Source organism: Erythrolamprus reginae, chromosome 2, assembly GCF_031021105.1.
Source record: "Erythrolamprus reginae isolate rEryReg1 chromosome 2, rEryReg1.hap1, whole genome shotgun sequence".
Classification (NCBI taxonomy): domain Eukaryota; kingdom Metazoa; phylum Chordata; class Lepidosauria; order Squamata; family Dipsadidae; genus Erythrolamprus; species Erythrolamprus reginae.
This window is the reverse complement of record NC_091951.1, coordinates 343,443,982-343,458,981: the sequence shown is the minus strand read 5'-3', so window position 1 is coordinate 343,458,981 and position 15,000 is coordinate 343,443,982. Positions and strand designations below refer to the sequence as shown.

General features: G+C 45.0%; 1 protein-coding gene across 1 annotated transcript in view; it reads right to left on the bottom strand.

Moving 5' to 3' along the window:
* The window catches only part of DYM (dymeclin), a 293,904-nt gene that overhangs the window by 160,613 nt on the left and 118,291 nt on the right, over window positions 1-15,000 (bottom strand). The window contains exons 11-12 of the mRNA XM_070736919.1: window positions 10,732-10,845; window positions 8,817-8,911 (exon numbers count right to left, since the gene is read on the bottom strand). Of these exons, the coding sequence (XP_070593020.1) occupies window positions 8,817-8,911; window positions 10,732-10,845 (209 nt within the window). The remainder of the gene's footprint in view (window positions 1-8,816; window positions 8,912-10,731; window positions 10,846-15,000) is intronic.

Sequence of the window (15,000 nt, the reverse complement as noted above, 5' to 3'; positions counted from 1 at the left end):
GGAGGGTGGGGGCTATTCTAATCTCTGGGGGGAGTTGGTTCCAGAGGGCCGGGGCCGCCACAGAGAAGGCTCTTCCCCTGGGCCCCGCCAAACGGCATTGTTTGGTTAACGGGACCCGGAGAAGGTCCACTCTGTGGGACCTAACTGGTCGCTGGGATTAGTGCGGCAGAAGGCGGTCCCTGAGATAATCTGGTCCAATGCCATGAAGGGCTTTATAGGTCATAACCAACACTTTGAATTGTGACCGGAAACTGATCGGCAACCAATGCAGACTGCGGAGTGTTGGTGTGACATGGGCATATTTAGGGAAGCCCATGATTGCTCTCGCAGCTGCATTCTGCACGATCTGGAATTTCCGAACACTTTTGAAAGGTAGCCCCATGTAGAGAGCATTACGGTAGTCGAGCCTCAAGGTGATGAGGGCATGAGTGACTGTGAGCAGTGACTCCCGATCCAAATAGGGTATGTTGGAAATGTTATGATCTTTCTTGCCACAGTTGTTAAGTGAATTACTGCAGTGGATAAGTTACAGTTGTTAAGCGAATCCAGCTTCCCATTTGGCTTTGCAGATCACATGGCCTTGGGACACAGCAACGGTCGTAAGTATGAACCAGTCGCCAAGCATTGGAATTTTGATCGCAGGAATGCTACCAAGGTTGCAAATGTGAAAAATTGTCAATTTTTTTGTGTGTTTTTCAGCGCCATTCTGATGATTTCGGTCACTAAAGGGACTGTTGTAAATCGAGGACGACCTGTGTTCCAGTGTTACTCCACTTTGGCAACTCTAAGAGGTGTGGACTTCAACTCCCAGAATCCCCCAGCCAGCTTTGCTGCCACAGAGGTTAAGAAACACTGCTCTATTCAAACGCCAGGCAGAAACGATGGCTCCAGCCTGTGGTTTTTCTGAGAAAACGGTAATACAGCCCTCTACAAAACTGTATAAACACGAGAAAGGCTTGCTACAGAAGTGGCCACGCTAAGAGAAACAAACACAGATTCTGCAGCTCAGAGTAAGCCAAGTGGGAACAAACATCCTGAAGAGGTTTCTAGAGACTAAGCAAATAGATTCGCAGAGCCAGTAGAAGACAGCGAGGACTGGCTGACTTCCTGCATTGTGGGATAAGGTGATTTTTCCACAATTTTAGTTAGCACGATATATATATGTACTGGTGGTTTGTAAAACTCTTGCCTGTCCAGATTTAATGCAATGGGGGGAGCCAACCACAATGGCCTGTTCAACAAAGCATAGTTGAAATACAGGCAGTCCTTGATTTATGAACGGTTGCTTTGTGACCATCTGAAGTTTAGCATGGATCTCCCTGGGGATGTTTACAGCAATAGCAATAGCAATAGCATTTATCTATCTATCTATCTATCTATCTATCTATCTATCTATCTATCTATCTATCTATCTATCTATCTATCTATCTTCTATCTATCTATCTATCTATTATCTATCATCTATCTATCTATCTATCTATCTATCTATCTATCTATCTATCTTCTATCTATCTATCATCTATCTATCTATCTATCATCTATCTATCTATCATCTATCTATCTATCTATCTATCTATCTATCTTCTATCTATCTATCTATCTATCTTCTATCTATCTATCTATCTATCATCTATCTATCTATCTATCTATCATCTATCTATCTATCTATCTATCTATCTATCTATCATTTATCTATCTATCTATCTATCTATCTATCATCTATCTATCTATCTATCTATCATCTATCTATCTATCTATCTATCATCTATCTATCTATCTATCTATCATTTATCTATCTATCTATCTATCATCTATCTATCTATCTATCTATCTATCTATCTATCTATCTATCTATCTATCTATCTATCTATCTATCTATCTATCATCTATCTATCTATCTATCATCTATCTATCTATCTATCTATCTATCTATCTATCTATCTATCTATCTATCTATCTATCTATCTATCTATCTATCGGATTTGTATGCCGCCCCTCTCTGCAGACTCGGGGCGGCTAACAACAGTAATAAAACAGTATATAACAATAATCCAATGCTAAAAACAGTTAAAAACCCATTATAATAAAAAACCAAACATACATACAAACATACCATGCATAAAATTGTAAAGGCCTAGGGGGAAAGTGTATCTCAGTTCCCCCATGCCTGGCGGCAGAGGTGGGCTTTAAGCAGCTTACGAAAGGCAAGGAGGGTGGTGGCAGTTCTAATCTCTGGGGGGAGTTGGTTCCAGAGGGCCGGGGCCGCCACAGAGAAGGCTCTTCCCCTGGGTCCCGCCAAGCAACATTGTTTGGTTGACGGGACCCGGAGAAGACCCACTCTTTGGGACCTAACCGGTCGCTGGGATCCGTGCAGCAGAAGGCGGTCCCTGAGATAATCTGGTCCAATGCCATGAAGGGCTTTATAGGTCATAACCAACACTTTGAATTGTGACCGGAAACTGATCGACAATCAATGCAGACTGCGGACTGGTGTAACATGGGCATATTTGGGAAAGCCCACGATTGCTCTCGCAGCTGCATTCTGCACGATCTGAAGTTTCCGAACACTTTAGACTTATATACCGCTTCGTAGTGCTTTTACAGCCCTCTCTAAGCAATTTACAGAATCAGCCTGTTGCCCCCAACAATCTGGTTCCTCATTTTACCACCTCGTAAGGATGGAAGGCTGAGTCAACCTTGAGCCTGTGGTGAGAACTGAACTGCTGAACTACAGCTAGCAGTTAGCTGAAGTAGCCTGCACTGCTGCCCTCTAACCACTGCGCCACCCCAGCTCTTAAAGCAAAGAATAGGATTCATCTGTAAGGAGATGTGTAATCACAGGTGTGGTAGGGAAGCAATGGCGTTAAAGCATTTGCTTCTGTAACTGGCAAAGCTTAATAAATAGGACAAAAAGTGAGAACGAAAGACAGCCAAGTGTTCAAAGACATGAAGGGGAGGAAGGAAGGGCAAGCAATAAGGGCTGGGATCCAAGCATTTAAAATTTCTACAATATGCAAATAGACCTGTGGTCATAAGTGTTTTTTTAAATTCATTAACATATCGGTCTTTCTGCAGGAGAACATTTATTTATGTATTATTTATTTATTTATTTATTTATTAATTAATTAATTTATTTATTTATTTATTTATTTATTTATTTATTTAATTGGATTTGCATGCCGTCCCTCTCCAAGGACTCGGGGCGGCTCACATCATGTACAGAAAAACAAGAAACAATAATAGCAATCCAATTAATAAATTAAAAAACAGTCTTTAAAATTCTAATTAAAAAAACAAAACCCATCAATATCATTCATTCAACAATCAAACTAAAGTATTTGTTGGTCGGGGGGGGGAGATCTAAGGAACCCCTGGCGGCAAAGATGAGTTTTTAAACTCTTCAGGAAGGCAAGGAGGGTGGGAGCAGTGCGAATCTCCGGGGGGAGCTGATTCCAGAGGACCGGGGCCCCCACAGAGAAGGCTCTTCCCCTAGGTCCCGCCAGACAACATTGTTTGGTCGACGGGACCCTAAGGAGACCAACTCTGTGGGACCTCTCCAGTCGCTGTGGCAGAAGGCGGTCTTGGATAGTCTGGTCCTATGCCACATTTACCCTTTATAGGTCATAACCAACACTCAGATTTACCTGCCCCCCCCCCAAGGGTCTACTCTGAGCAGCTTACAACAATAAAATTGGGGGGGGGGGAGAGAATGATAAAAGAATGTAAATGTAACGATAGCAAAGGAATAAAATAATGAAAACAACCAATGGAAGTACAATAAAATGAAAATTTTAAAAGATGGGGTGTGGGTGGGAGCCCAAAGCACAGGGTGGGGAGAGATGGGGGTCAAGCTATTGGGTCCCTGTGGGAGAGGGCCAGGCTGAACCTGAGGATGGGGTCAAATACATCATCAGTCTCGAGTCCCTTTGCGCCCACAAGCACTCTGAGTCCAGCCCATCGTGAATTCCGTTGACTCTCTATCTATTGCCAACTCGCCTTGACCGTTAGTAGATCAGATTCTTGTAGAGAGCTTAAGCATATAATAAACTCTACATATTCATCTGAAGTGGCTGGGCTCCTGATTTCTTACGCCTGAAAGTCCCCAGGCCAATAGGCAGAGCCAGATCTCCAATATTGTATATTGTTCATTATTGTTGTTAGCCGCCCCGAGTTTTCGGAGAGGGGCGGCATATAAATCCGACAAAACTTGAAACTTGAATTCCTTGCAGAAGGATTTGGGGGGGGGGGGGAGGCAAATCTCACCTGGGGATGGGGGTGGGGGGAGCAGGATGGATAGGATAGGACAGTGATTTTCAACCTTTTTTGAGCCGCGGCACATTTTTTACATTTACAAAATCCTGGGGCACACCACCAACCAAAATGACACAAATTAAATAAATAAATAAATAAATAAATAAATACATACATACATACATACATACATACATACATAACCCCCTCGTATATACAATCCCATGTAACATCCCCTTATAAATACAGTCAATCATCAATCATCCCTACTCAAATTTATATCTCATTTCTGGGTACTTCTCCTGTCTTTCCCCCTTTTCTCTCTCATGTTTGTCATTTCTCTCTCTTCCTCCCTTTTTCCCTCATTCCTTTTCCCTCTCACTTCTCCTCTTTTTCCATCCCTGTCTCTCTCCCCCCCTTATGTGTGTGTGTGTATACACACTGGAACCATTTCCAAAACCAGTTGAGGGCTGGGGGTTTTTCTCTTTTATTCTTTTCAAAAAGAGGTGTGGGCTGGGGGGCATTTCTTATTATTTGGGTGCTTTTTACCATATGCTTCAAGAATCACCCCTCTCTCTCTCTTTTGTTTCTCTCTCCTCTCATTCTCTGCCTCAATCATTTCTCCTTTTTTCTCCCCTTTTTGTTCTCATTTCTCTCTCTCCTTTCCTCTCCCTATCTGTCTCTCTTGCTTTCTCTCTCTCTTGCTATCTCTTTTTCTCTTATTTTTTCTCTCTCTCTCTCTCTCTTGTTCTCTCTTATTTTCTTTCTCTCTCTCTTGTTCTTTCTCTCTCTCTCTTTCTCTCCCTCCCTCTTTCTCTCTTTTTCTCACTTTCTCTCTTGTTTTCTCTCTCTCTCTTGCTTTCTCTCTCTCTCTTGTTTTCTTTCTCACACTCTTTCTCTCTCTTGTTCTCTCTCTTGCTATTTCTTTCTCTCCCCCCTTTCTCTCTCTCTCTTTCTCACTTTCTCTCTATCTTGCTGTCTGTTGCTGTCACTCACTCTCGTTCTCTCACCGTTCTTCTCAGCGGAGGCCAGCGAAGGTGATATTCAATGTCGGGAGCGCGCAGGCGGTTGCGCGTGCTCCCTACCCCCCTGCTAGCCGCTCGGAATATTCAAAATAAGAAAAGCCTTCACCGGCTAAGGTTTTTCTTATTTTGAATATTCCGAGCGGCTAGCAGGGGGGTAGGGAGCGCGCGCAACCGCCCGCGCGCTCCCGACATTGAATATTACCTTCGCTGGCCTCCGCTGAGAATGGAGAGAGAACGAGAGTTGGGCCATTTTTTGTCTCCTGCGTTCTGGGTGCGGGAGGAGCCACGCCGAAAGGCAGGAGACAGCGGAGAAGGAGAGGGGGCGGGCGGGGGCAGCGCCGAAAGGCCGAGGGGGCCGGAGGCACCGTGGGGAGGCAGGGGCGGCCGCGGCTCCCTTCCCTTCTGCTGCCGGCACCTCCCCGCCCCCCCCCCAGGCAGGGAGATGAGGAGCGCGCTTTCGGGGAAGCGACGGTGCTTTGGGGAAGCGACGAGAAGCCATGGGCGCGAGGGGGCCGACTTTCAAAGCAACCTTTGCCGGCCTCCCGTGGGAGGGTGCCAATAGCGGCGGCAGGGGGGGCAATAGCGGGGGGGGCCGAACCGCCTCGCGGCACACCTGACCATGTCTCACGGCACACTAGTGTGCCGCGGCACACCGGTTGAAAAACACTGGGATAGGATACCTAGGGATTTTTTAAATGATGTAGGTGAGATTTCCTAGATCAATGATGGCGAACCTATGGCACATGTGCCACCGGTGGCACTTGGCGCCATGTTGGAGGGCATAGGAGGCATTGCCCTAAGTCAGCTTCCTTCCGTAGGGCAGGGATAGGCTGTTTTCACCCCCCCAGGCTTTAGGAAAGCCTCCGGAGCCTGTGGATGGCAAAAAACGGGGCCAATGGGCCTATCGGAATTCCAGTAGGCCCGTTGGCCCTATTTTATTTTATTTATTTATTTATATGTTAGCAATAGCACTTTTTTAGCAGAGCCAGCCTATGACCTCCCACAATCCGGGTCCTCATTTTACCCACCTCGGAAGGATGGAAGGCTGAGTCAACCTTGAGCCGGTGATGAGATTCGAACCGCTGACCTACAGATCTACAGTCAGCTTCAGTGGCCTGCAGTACAGCACTCTACCTGCTGCGCCACCCCGGTTAAAACATACAAACTACATACATACAACATAAAAACAGTGTCCTGTGAAGGTGCACCCATCACCTGACAACATACATATATACCCCACCACCTGCTGCGCCACCCCGGCTCATTTTTCGCCATCCACAGGCTTGGAGGCTTTCCTGAAGCCTGGGGAGGGCGAAAGATACCCCAATGGGCCAACTGGAAGTCCAGATTCACTGAATCCTGTGCGGATGTACAGGGGACAGCATGGGGGGAAGAGTTTTCTGCACATGCATGTGGAGGAAGGCATTGCATTATGGGTGTGGGCACGTGCACCTGTGCTATTGCAAACACACGGCCTTTTGGCACCCGAGCTAAAAAAGGTTCTCCATCACTGTCCTAGATCAATGGCGCAGTGTTATTCAAACAATAGACTTAGGAACTCTGAATGTTTGGGGTTCCATGTTAAGGAGATTAATTGTTTGGGCAAGTCGGATTAAATCTCTGTTCTGAGTCCTACAGACACCCATGTATTCAGTAATGTATTCAGTTACTGCCACACTGTGGGTGTGGCTTATTTTGTGGGTGTGGCTTAATGGGCATATGACTGGGTGGGAGTGGCTTGCCAGACATGTGATCAGGTGGGAGTGGCTTGGACGTTCAACATCGTTCAAGTGAACTGTTAAGTCCTCGACTTACAACCTTACCAGTGTTGTTCACTGGGGTGACAATTTGCTTCGTGTTTCCCGCGCTCTCCTTCCAGGGTCGCCCCCCCCCCCCCGCCCGGCACCAGGCTGGGTAGCTAGGCAAACGGGTGCTGCCAGAAGCATAAATGCTGCCACCCACGCCTTCTGCTTGCACCTCAGGTGGGAGGTGGCCGCGTGAGGCTGGAGGGGAGCCGGGCAGGAGAGAGGGAAGTTCGTCCAAGGCCAGGAAGGAGGAAAGAGGAAAAAAGCAAGGAGCGCAGATACAGCAGCAGCAGCAGGGGGAAAAAAGAGAGCCGAGCGGAGACCAGTAATCCAGGAAGTGACAGCCGCCAATCAGCTGGAGCTGTTCACGCATCTTCATTTCTGCCGGTGGAACAGCGTTCCACCCCATCCTGCCTGCTGCCCACCCCTGCCTGTATTGCACACGGCAACAGTTGTACCATGGAGGTCTGGTGAGGAATTGTATGTGCACATAATTATTGTGGACACTGCCTGGTCTTCCTGAAGCAAATTTACAAGGAGGGATTTCCTTGGCCGGCAAATCAGATGAAGAAAATTCTTCAAAAACATTGCATTTTTAAATATTGAGAAGGGATAGCATGCAGCCTACGGAGAGGGGCGGCATACAAATCTAATTAATAAATAATAAATAAATAATAAGCTTCACCAATCCACATAAACTACTTCATATAATCACAAAGAGCTCCTTTTGCAGAACCCTCGCTTCATAAGCGTCTATAACAATCAAACTTATTTCATGCAACTCATTCATTTATTCAATTTCATTTCATTTCATTTTATTGGATTTGTATGCCGCCCCTCTCCGTAGATTCGGGGCGGCTAACAACAGTGGTAAAAACAACATGTGACAATCCAATACTAAAGAAGCTAAAAACCCTTATTTTAAAACCAATCATACATACAAACGTACCATACATAAATTGTGGAAGCCTAGGGGGAAAGAATATCTTAATTCCCCCATGTCTGACGACAGAGGTTGGTTTTAAGGAGCTTGCGAAAGGCAAGAAGGGTGGGGGCTATTCTAATCTCTGGGGGGAGTTGGTTCCAGAGGGCCGGGGCCGCCACAGAGAAGGCTCTTCCCCTGGGTCCCGCCAAACGACATTGTTTAGTTGACGGGACCCGGAGAAGGCCAACTCTGTGGGACCTAATTGGTCGCTGGGATTCGTGCGGCAGAAGGCGGTCCCGGAGATAACCTGGCCCGGTGCCATGAAGGGCTTTATAGGTCATAACCAACACTTTGAATTGTGACCGGAAACTGATCGGTAACCAATGCAGATTGCGGAGTGTTGGTGAAACATGGGCATACCTAGGGAAGCCCATGATTGCTCTCGCAGCTGCATTCTGCAAGATCTGAAGTTTCCGAACAATCTTCAAAGGTAGCCCCATGTAGAGAGCATTACAGTAGTCGAGCCTCGATGTGATGAGGGCATGAGTGACTGTGAGCAGTGACTCCCGATCCAAATACTGAATAAACAGCTTCCCCCCCTCCCCAACATTTCCAACATACCCATTCCGTGCTTTTTCTCAGAGAAAGCAATATTAATGTTCGCCATCCATACCATCGGTAAACATTTATTCTAGACTCCGTGAAGCTGAACAGAACTTCAGGGTCAATATTTAAATTTAGGGATTGGAGGTTCGGAGTTCTCTTTCCGTCAGGACGGAATTATTCTGCCCAACAAGACTTGCATTTTACCTGATGATCCTCTGCGCGGCATACTGGTGAAGGGAGCGGAACTGCGCGGACATGTTGGCCAGGGCTGCCAAGCAATTTGTATGAAGGTATTTGTCCTGTTTGAGATGAGACGGGGAGGGGGAAAAACATACACACACATCAGATTATCCTTCCTGCACACTGCAAGGCCTGTCGAAAGGAAATAACTCACTAGTCTTTTCCGAGGACTAGAGGCAGAATGGCAGTAAAAACAAGGCAAGGCTGTGTATTCTGACTTGAGGGCTAAGACTCATTGATAGCTTAAGTCAGAGCCTCTCAATTGTTTTCTGTTATGCCCCCCGTAGGAAGTAATAAACATTTGCACCGCCCTCAATTCTCCGATCTGGGCCCCAATGGAATTTTAGTGTTAATATTTATTGTTTTACTTATTATGAGCTGTAGGCAAACTATTGGCTGAGGAAGGCTGCTCTGTCTATCTATCTATCTATCTATCTATCTATCTATCTATCTATCTATCTATCTACCTACCTACCTACCTACTCTATCCTATCTATCTATCTATCTATCTATCTATCTATCTATCTATCTATCTATCTATCTATCTATCTACCTACCTACCTACCTACCTACTCTATCCTATCTATCTATCTATCTATCTATCTATCTATCTATCTATCTATCTACCTACCTACCTACCTACCTACTCTATCTATCTTATCTATCTATCTATCTATCTACCTACCTACCTACTCTATCCTATCTATCTATCTATCTATCTATCTATCTATCTATCTATCTATCTATCTATCTATCTATCGTCTATCTATCTATCTGCGGAATCTGCGGAGAGGGGCGGCATACAAATCTAATAAATAAATAATAAATAAATCTATCATCTATCATCCATCCATCCATCTATTGTCTGTCTGTCTGAAAGAGCAATAATGATAATAATAATTTATTGGATTTGTATGCCCCCCCTCTCCGTAGACTCGGGGTGGCTAGATCCTTTGAACAAACTTCCAGCAGAGGTGATTGGTAAATCCACAGTAAGTGAATTTAAACATGCCTGGGATAAACATATATCCATCCTAAGATAAAAATACAGGAAATAGTATAAGGGCAGACTAGATGGATCATGAGGTCTTTTTCTGCCGTCAGTCTTCTATGTTTCTATGTTTCTGTTTCTATGTTTCTATCTATCTATCTATCTATCTATCTATCTATCTATCTATCTATCTATCTATCTATCTATTTATCGGATTTGTATGCTGTCCCTCTCTGCAAATATAGAAAATATAGTAATACAATTGATCCAATTAAAAAACTTTAAAAATTCTAAAACACATTCAATTCATTCACTACCCACTTACCTGGGAGTAAGTCCCACAGAACTCAGTGTAGCATGTTTTTGGTTAGGGGAATCAATTGAGAGGGACCACACATATTCCCTGGGGTCACACACACACACACCCCGGCATCGCTCCGTGTCCCCCCAGGGGCCCCCACCCCATTATTTGAGAAGCACTGCCTTAAGTCAAGAGTGTCAAACTCAAGGCGCAGGGGGCTCGATCTGGCCCATGGGGTGCTTAGATCTGGCCCATGTGGACGCCCTGAAAACATCAGACCAGCTCATGATGCCCCTCCCAGCAAAAATGGAGGACCAAAAAATGTCTGGTTCAGGAATTCTGGGAGTTGAAGTCCACTGGTCATAAAGGAGCCACCCCCTGCTCTACAATAATATAACACAAGGGTTTTGTTTCAGGTTTCTTTCCTTCTTAACTCTTCAAAAAAGAGAAAATTCCCCAGGCTTTTACTGTTTTATCAAGGACAGGGCTCTTTATGCAGCATTAGCTTTTTGTAGGAACTTTGGTGGCCTCTGTGGAAAAAATAAATGTCTATTCTCCTTGAAATGAATCCCAGCTGCACAACTTACCCTCGTCCTTGTCATATTGTACTGAATTGTCCTTATTACGACAAGAATCAGGAGGCTCCCCAATGAAATTTCTGTTAGCACCCGTTCTGAGTACCAAGTAATGTTTTTCAATATCTGGAAAGAGAGAGAAAGGAAAACACAGCATATTAACCTTGACAGAGAAGAGACGTGGTGAGAGTACACAGCCTTGGGTGAGCCCTGTGCTAATTTTACAGGTATCTGATGTGATTTTGCCTAGCTTCACCTGTTGCTTCCTGTCTGTTAGGAAGCTTGTGATCCACTTACAAGTGTGTTCAGCTACTGCTAGCTGGTTTAGTTTAGTTAAAAGAATGTCCAGTATGATGGTGTTGAATGCTGAACTAAAGTCTGTTCTGCCTGGCCTCTAGCCACCCAAGAGCAAAGTAATAAATCAAACACATAAACTTGTAACAATAAAACAAAAAGGTTTCCTTTATATACAGAGGACTTTACGCCTTCGTGAATGCAGGAGAAATGCTGAGTTATTAGTCCAGAAGGTCAGAGTTACTCCCTCAAGTCCACAGTACTTCATGCTTGAGTGTTAGAAAAGTCACAGAAAATCCAAGAACCAAAATGAAACCACGACACATCAATGTCTCTCTCCAAAGCTCAAACGATAATCTCCCACACAGTTCACTCCAACCCTCCCCTTTTTTATCAAGGTTGCAGCAGCGTCATTAACTCTTATCAGCTGTGTTCTATCATTTGTTTCTATGCTTGCGCAGCTGCTCTTGCCTTCCCAACATTCTTCGTACCCGAGCATTCAGAATAGGTTTACTCATTAATTCTTCCCCTTCTGACTCCGAGGAACCTCTGGCTGGAGGGCTGGCTGAATCCATTCCCCTCTCTGTCTCTGCTGTCCCTTCCTGCTCCCTGTCTCTGCCTCTGATTTGCTATCTGACTGGTCCTGCAGCCAGACTGGTCTTCTATAAACAGACGGCACCCACTGCTCTTCGTCAAAAACCCCAGCCACAGGAGCTGGCCTGAAGCCAACTACAACAAAGTGTACAAAAAGGACCCTAGCATAGGTCTTTGGAGATTCAAGGTATTATTATTATTATTATTATTATTATTATTATTATTATTATTATTAATTAGATTTGTATGCCGCCCCTTTCCGCCCCTATTGTAGGGCATAATGCAGAGCCCTATTAACAGCATCATCTGTCAATCTATTTGCTCAGTATGCAAATTGCAGAGGGTCCAACAGTGAATCCGTGATGGTTTTCAAATGGGACATCACTAGCCTTTCAAAGGCTTTCATAACTACAGATGTTAGAGCAACTGCTCTATAGTCATTCAGTTCCTTGATGGAGAGTTTCTTTGGCACTGGGATGATAGTAGTGTTTGAAGCAGGAAGGAATGTTCAGAAGCACCAATAGGAAGGTATTCTCTACGCCCAGGTCTTTTGACACAGATCATCAACCAGAGCAGTGCAGGAGGTTTATGAACTTTGCCTAGATCTAAATAGATCTGGCCATTTATATACTGGCCATTTAAGTCAGCAGCCCTTGAATAAGTAAGCGGCCATCCTTCATGTCAGTTATAATAATAATAATAATAATAATAATAATAATAATAATAATAATAGAATTCTTTATTGACCAAGTGTGATTGGACACACAAGGAATTTGTCTTTGGTGCATATGCTCTCAGTGTACATAAAAGAAAAGATAAGAAGAAAAGAACTGAAGAAGCTTCTTGGATGAGAAGTGAAACATTTTCAAAGGGGGAAAAGAAACCAAGGTTGAGTTTTGGAAAAAGAACCTTGGGGAGTCCCGATAGTGCCAAATTCAAGAACCGGGGCCAGGGTCAGCCCGTGGAGTACTTAGATCTGGTCTGCGGGGGGGGGGGGGGCTGCCCTGGAAACAGTGAAGACTGGCCCGCAGTGCCTCTGCCGGTGAAAACGGAGCTCAGCAGGGTGCACGCGACTCCAAAGCTCCATTTTTGCTGGCAGAGGATTGCAGGAGGCCATCACAGCCAAAAACGGAGCTCAGGAGCCCAGCATTCGGGCCACTGCAGGCACCCCCGACACGAGTGACATCCAGCTGGCCACGCCCACTCTGGTCCCCCGAGGTCAAACACAACCCTGATGCGGCCCTCAACAAAATTGAGTTTGCCGTCCCTCCTAGCATCCTGGACATAAACTGTTTCAACTCCTACCCTCAAAACGTCGCTGCAGAGCCCTGCACGCCAAGACAACTAGACACAAGAACAGTTTCCCCCCGAACGCCATCACTCTGCTAAACAAATCATTCCCTCAACACTCTCAAACTATTTACTAAGCCTGCACTACTATTACTACTAGTTTTTTCTCATCATTCCTATCTCTTATTTCCTCTCACTTATGACTGTATGACCGTAACTTGCTGCTTGTATCCTTAAGATTTTTATTAATATTGTTTTTTCATTGCTTATTTGACCCCTATGACAATCATTAAGTATTGTACCTCATGTTCTTTTATGTACAGTGAGAGCATATGCACCAAAAACAAATTCCTTGTGTGTCCAATCACACTTGGCCAAATAAAGAATTGTATTGTGTTGTGTTGTGTTGTGTTTTCTTTCTTTGTTTGTTTATTTATTTATTTGTTTGTTTGTTTGTTTGTTTATTTATTTATTTATTTATTTATTTATTTATTTAATTTGTATGCCGCCCCTCTCCGTAGACTCGGGGCGGCTCACAGCAGTGATAGAAACAATGTACAATACAAATCTAATAATATGAAGTTAAAAACCCATAATTTAAAAAAACATGCACACAACACACCATACATAAATTATATAGGCCTGGGGAAGATATTTCAATTCCCCCATGCCTGACGGCAGAGGTGGGTTTTGAGAAGTTTACGAAAGGCAAGGAGGGTGGGGCAATTATGATCTCCGGGGGGAGTTGGTTCCAGAGGGCCAGGGCCGCCACAGAGAAGGCTCTTCCCCTGGGTCCCGCCAAACGACATTGTTTAGTCGACGGGACCCGGAGAAGGCCAACTCTGTGGGACCTAACCGGTCGCTGGGATTCGTGCGGCAGAAGGTGTTGTGTTGTGTTGTGTTCTATTGTATTGTATTGTATTGTATTCTATTCCATACCATTTGTGATCCATTTCATACATGGTTATTTTCCTCCACTCCTTGTCCTTCCTGTGTTACATCTTGGAACTATATGCTCATTTCCGCCGGGCCTGCCTGCAACCTTTTGGTATCTACCATACACACTTGGATGTCAGGCACCGTTGGGGCTTGTGGGGGCTTCAATGCTTCTGCTGCCTCCCCCCACCCCCTTCCTTCTAATCTCCAGCAATCCTCTCCCATCCCCAGAGAGGCAGATTAATTCCAAGCCCAAAAAGACACCGTGATAATAAACAGCTCCGAAGAAGATATATAACCAGCGCATATTTGCCTTACGTGCAAGAGTTACAGGAAAATTACTGTAAAGGAAAAGCAGTTCACTCTCGCCTGGCGTGCCTTCGTTTAACTCTCAGACACCAACAGATTATGCCTTCGCGGAGCAAGAAGGTACAAAGAGGAATCCTCAAGAGTTAAAACACCTAATGTGTGCTTAACTAAACATTTGACTGCCTCCTGTTAATCCACCCAGACTGGGCGCTTAATGGGTGAGCATCAGAAATGTCCTGTTCTTAAGTCTTTTCAAGAATGCCAGACACTGTTGTGGTTAGCTCTGGCCCAGCTCCTGCCCCAAGGACTGTGGGTGTGGGGGACACATCCACATGCTGCAGGCCTGTTTTGCCCCCGGTGGAATCTGCTGATGAAGGCTCCTCTGACCAAGAAGACATGAGTGACAGGGAGGAGGAGTGTGTGGCAGACAGCTCAGAAAGAGATCAATTATCTAGCTCCTCCTTGGATTCAGAACAAGAGTTAATGATACAGCCACACATGCGGAGAGCGATGCATAGGCAACAACAAGTGAGAGATTATTATCAAAGAAAATGAGGCCACCTGTGGTTGGGTGGGGCTGTGGTCATTAGTGAGGCTGCTATAAAGAGCAGCCTGTGGGTTGGCCATTGTGGATTATCTGATCGTTGTGTTTCATGACTGCTTTACTGACTTTGACTTTTTGTGTGCTGATTTTTCCCTGCTTTGAAACTAAACCAGAGCAAAGTGTGTTTCACTTTGTGAAAGAAGGACTGTGAATTGCCTAACAGCTGCAAGCTAAGTATCACAGGACTGATAAGGGACTTGTATAAATTACCAGTTTGTTTGGAGACCAGTGCTCTTTGCTATAACAAAAGAGGG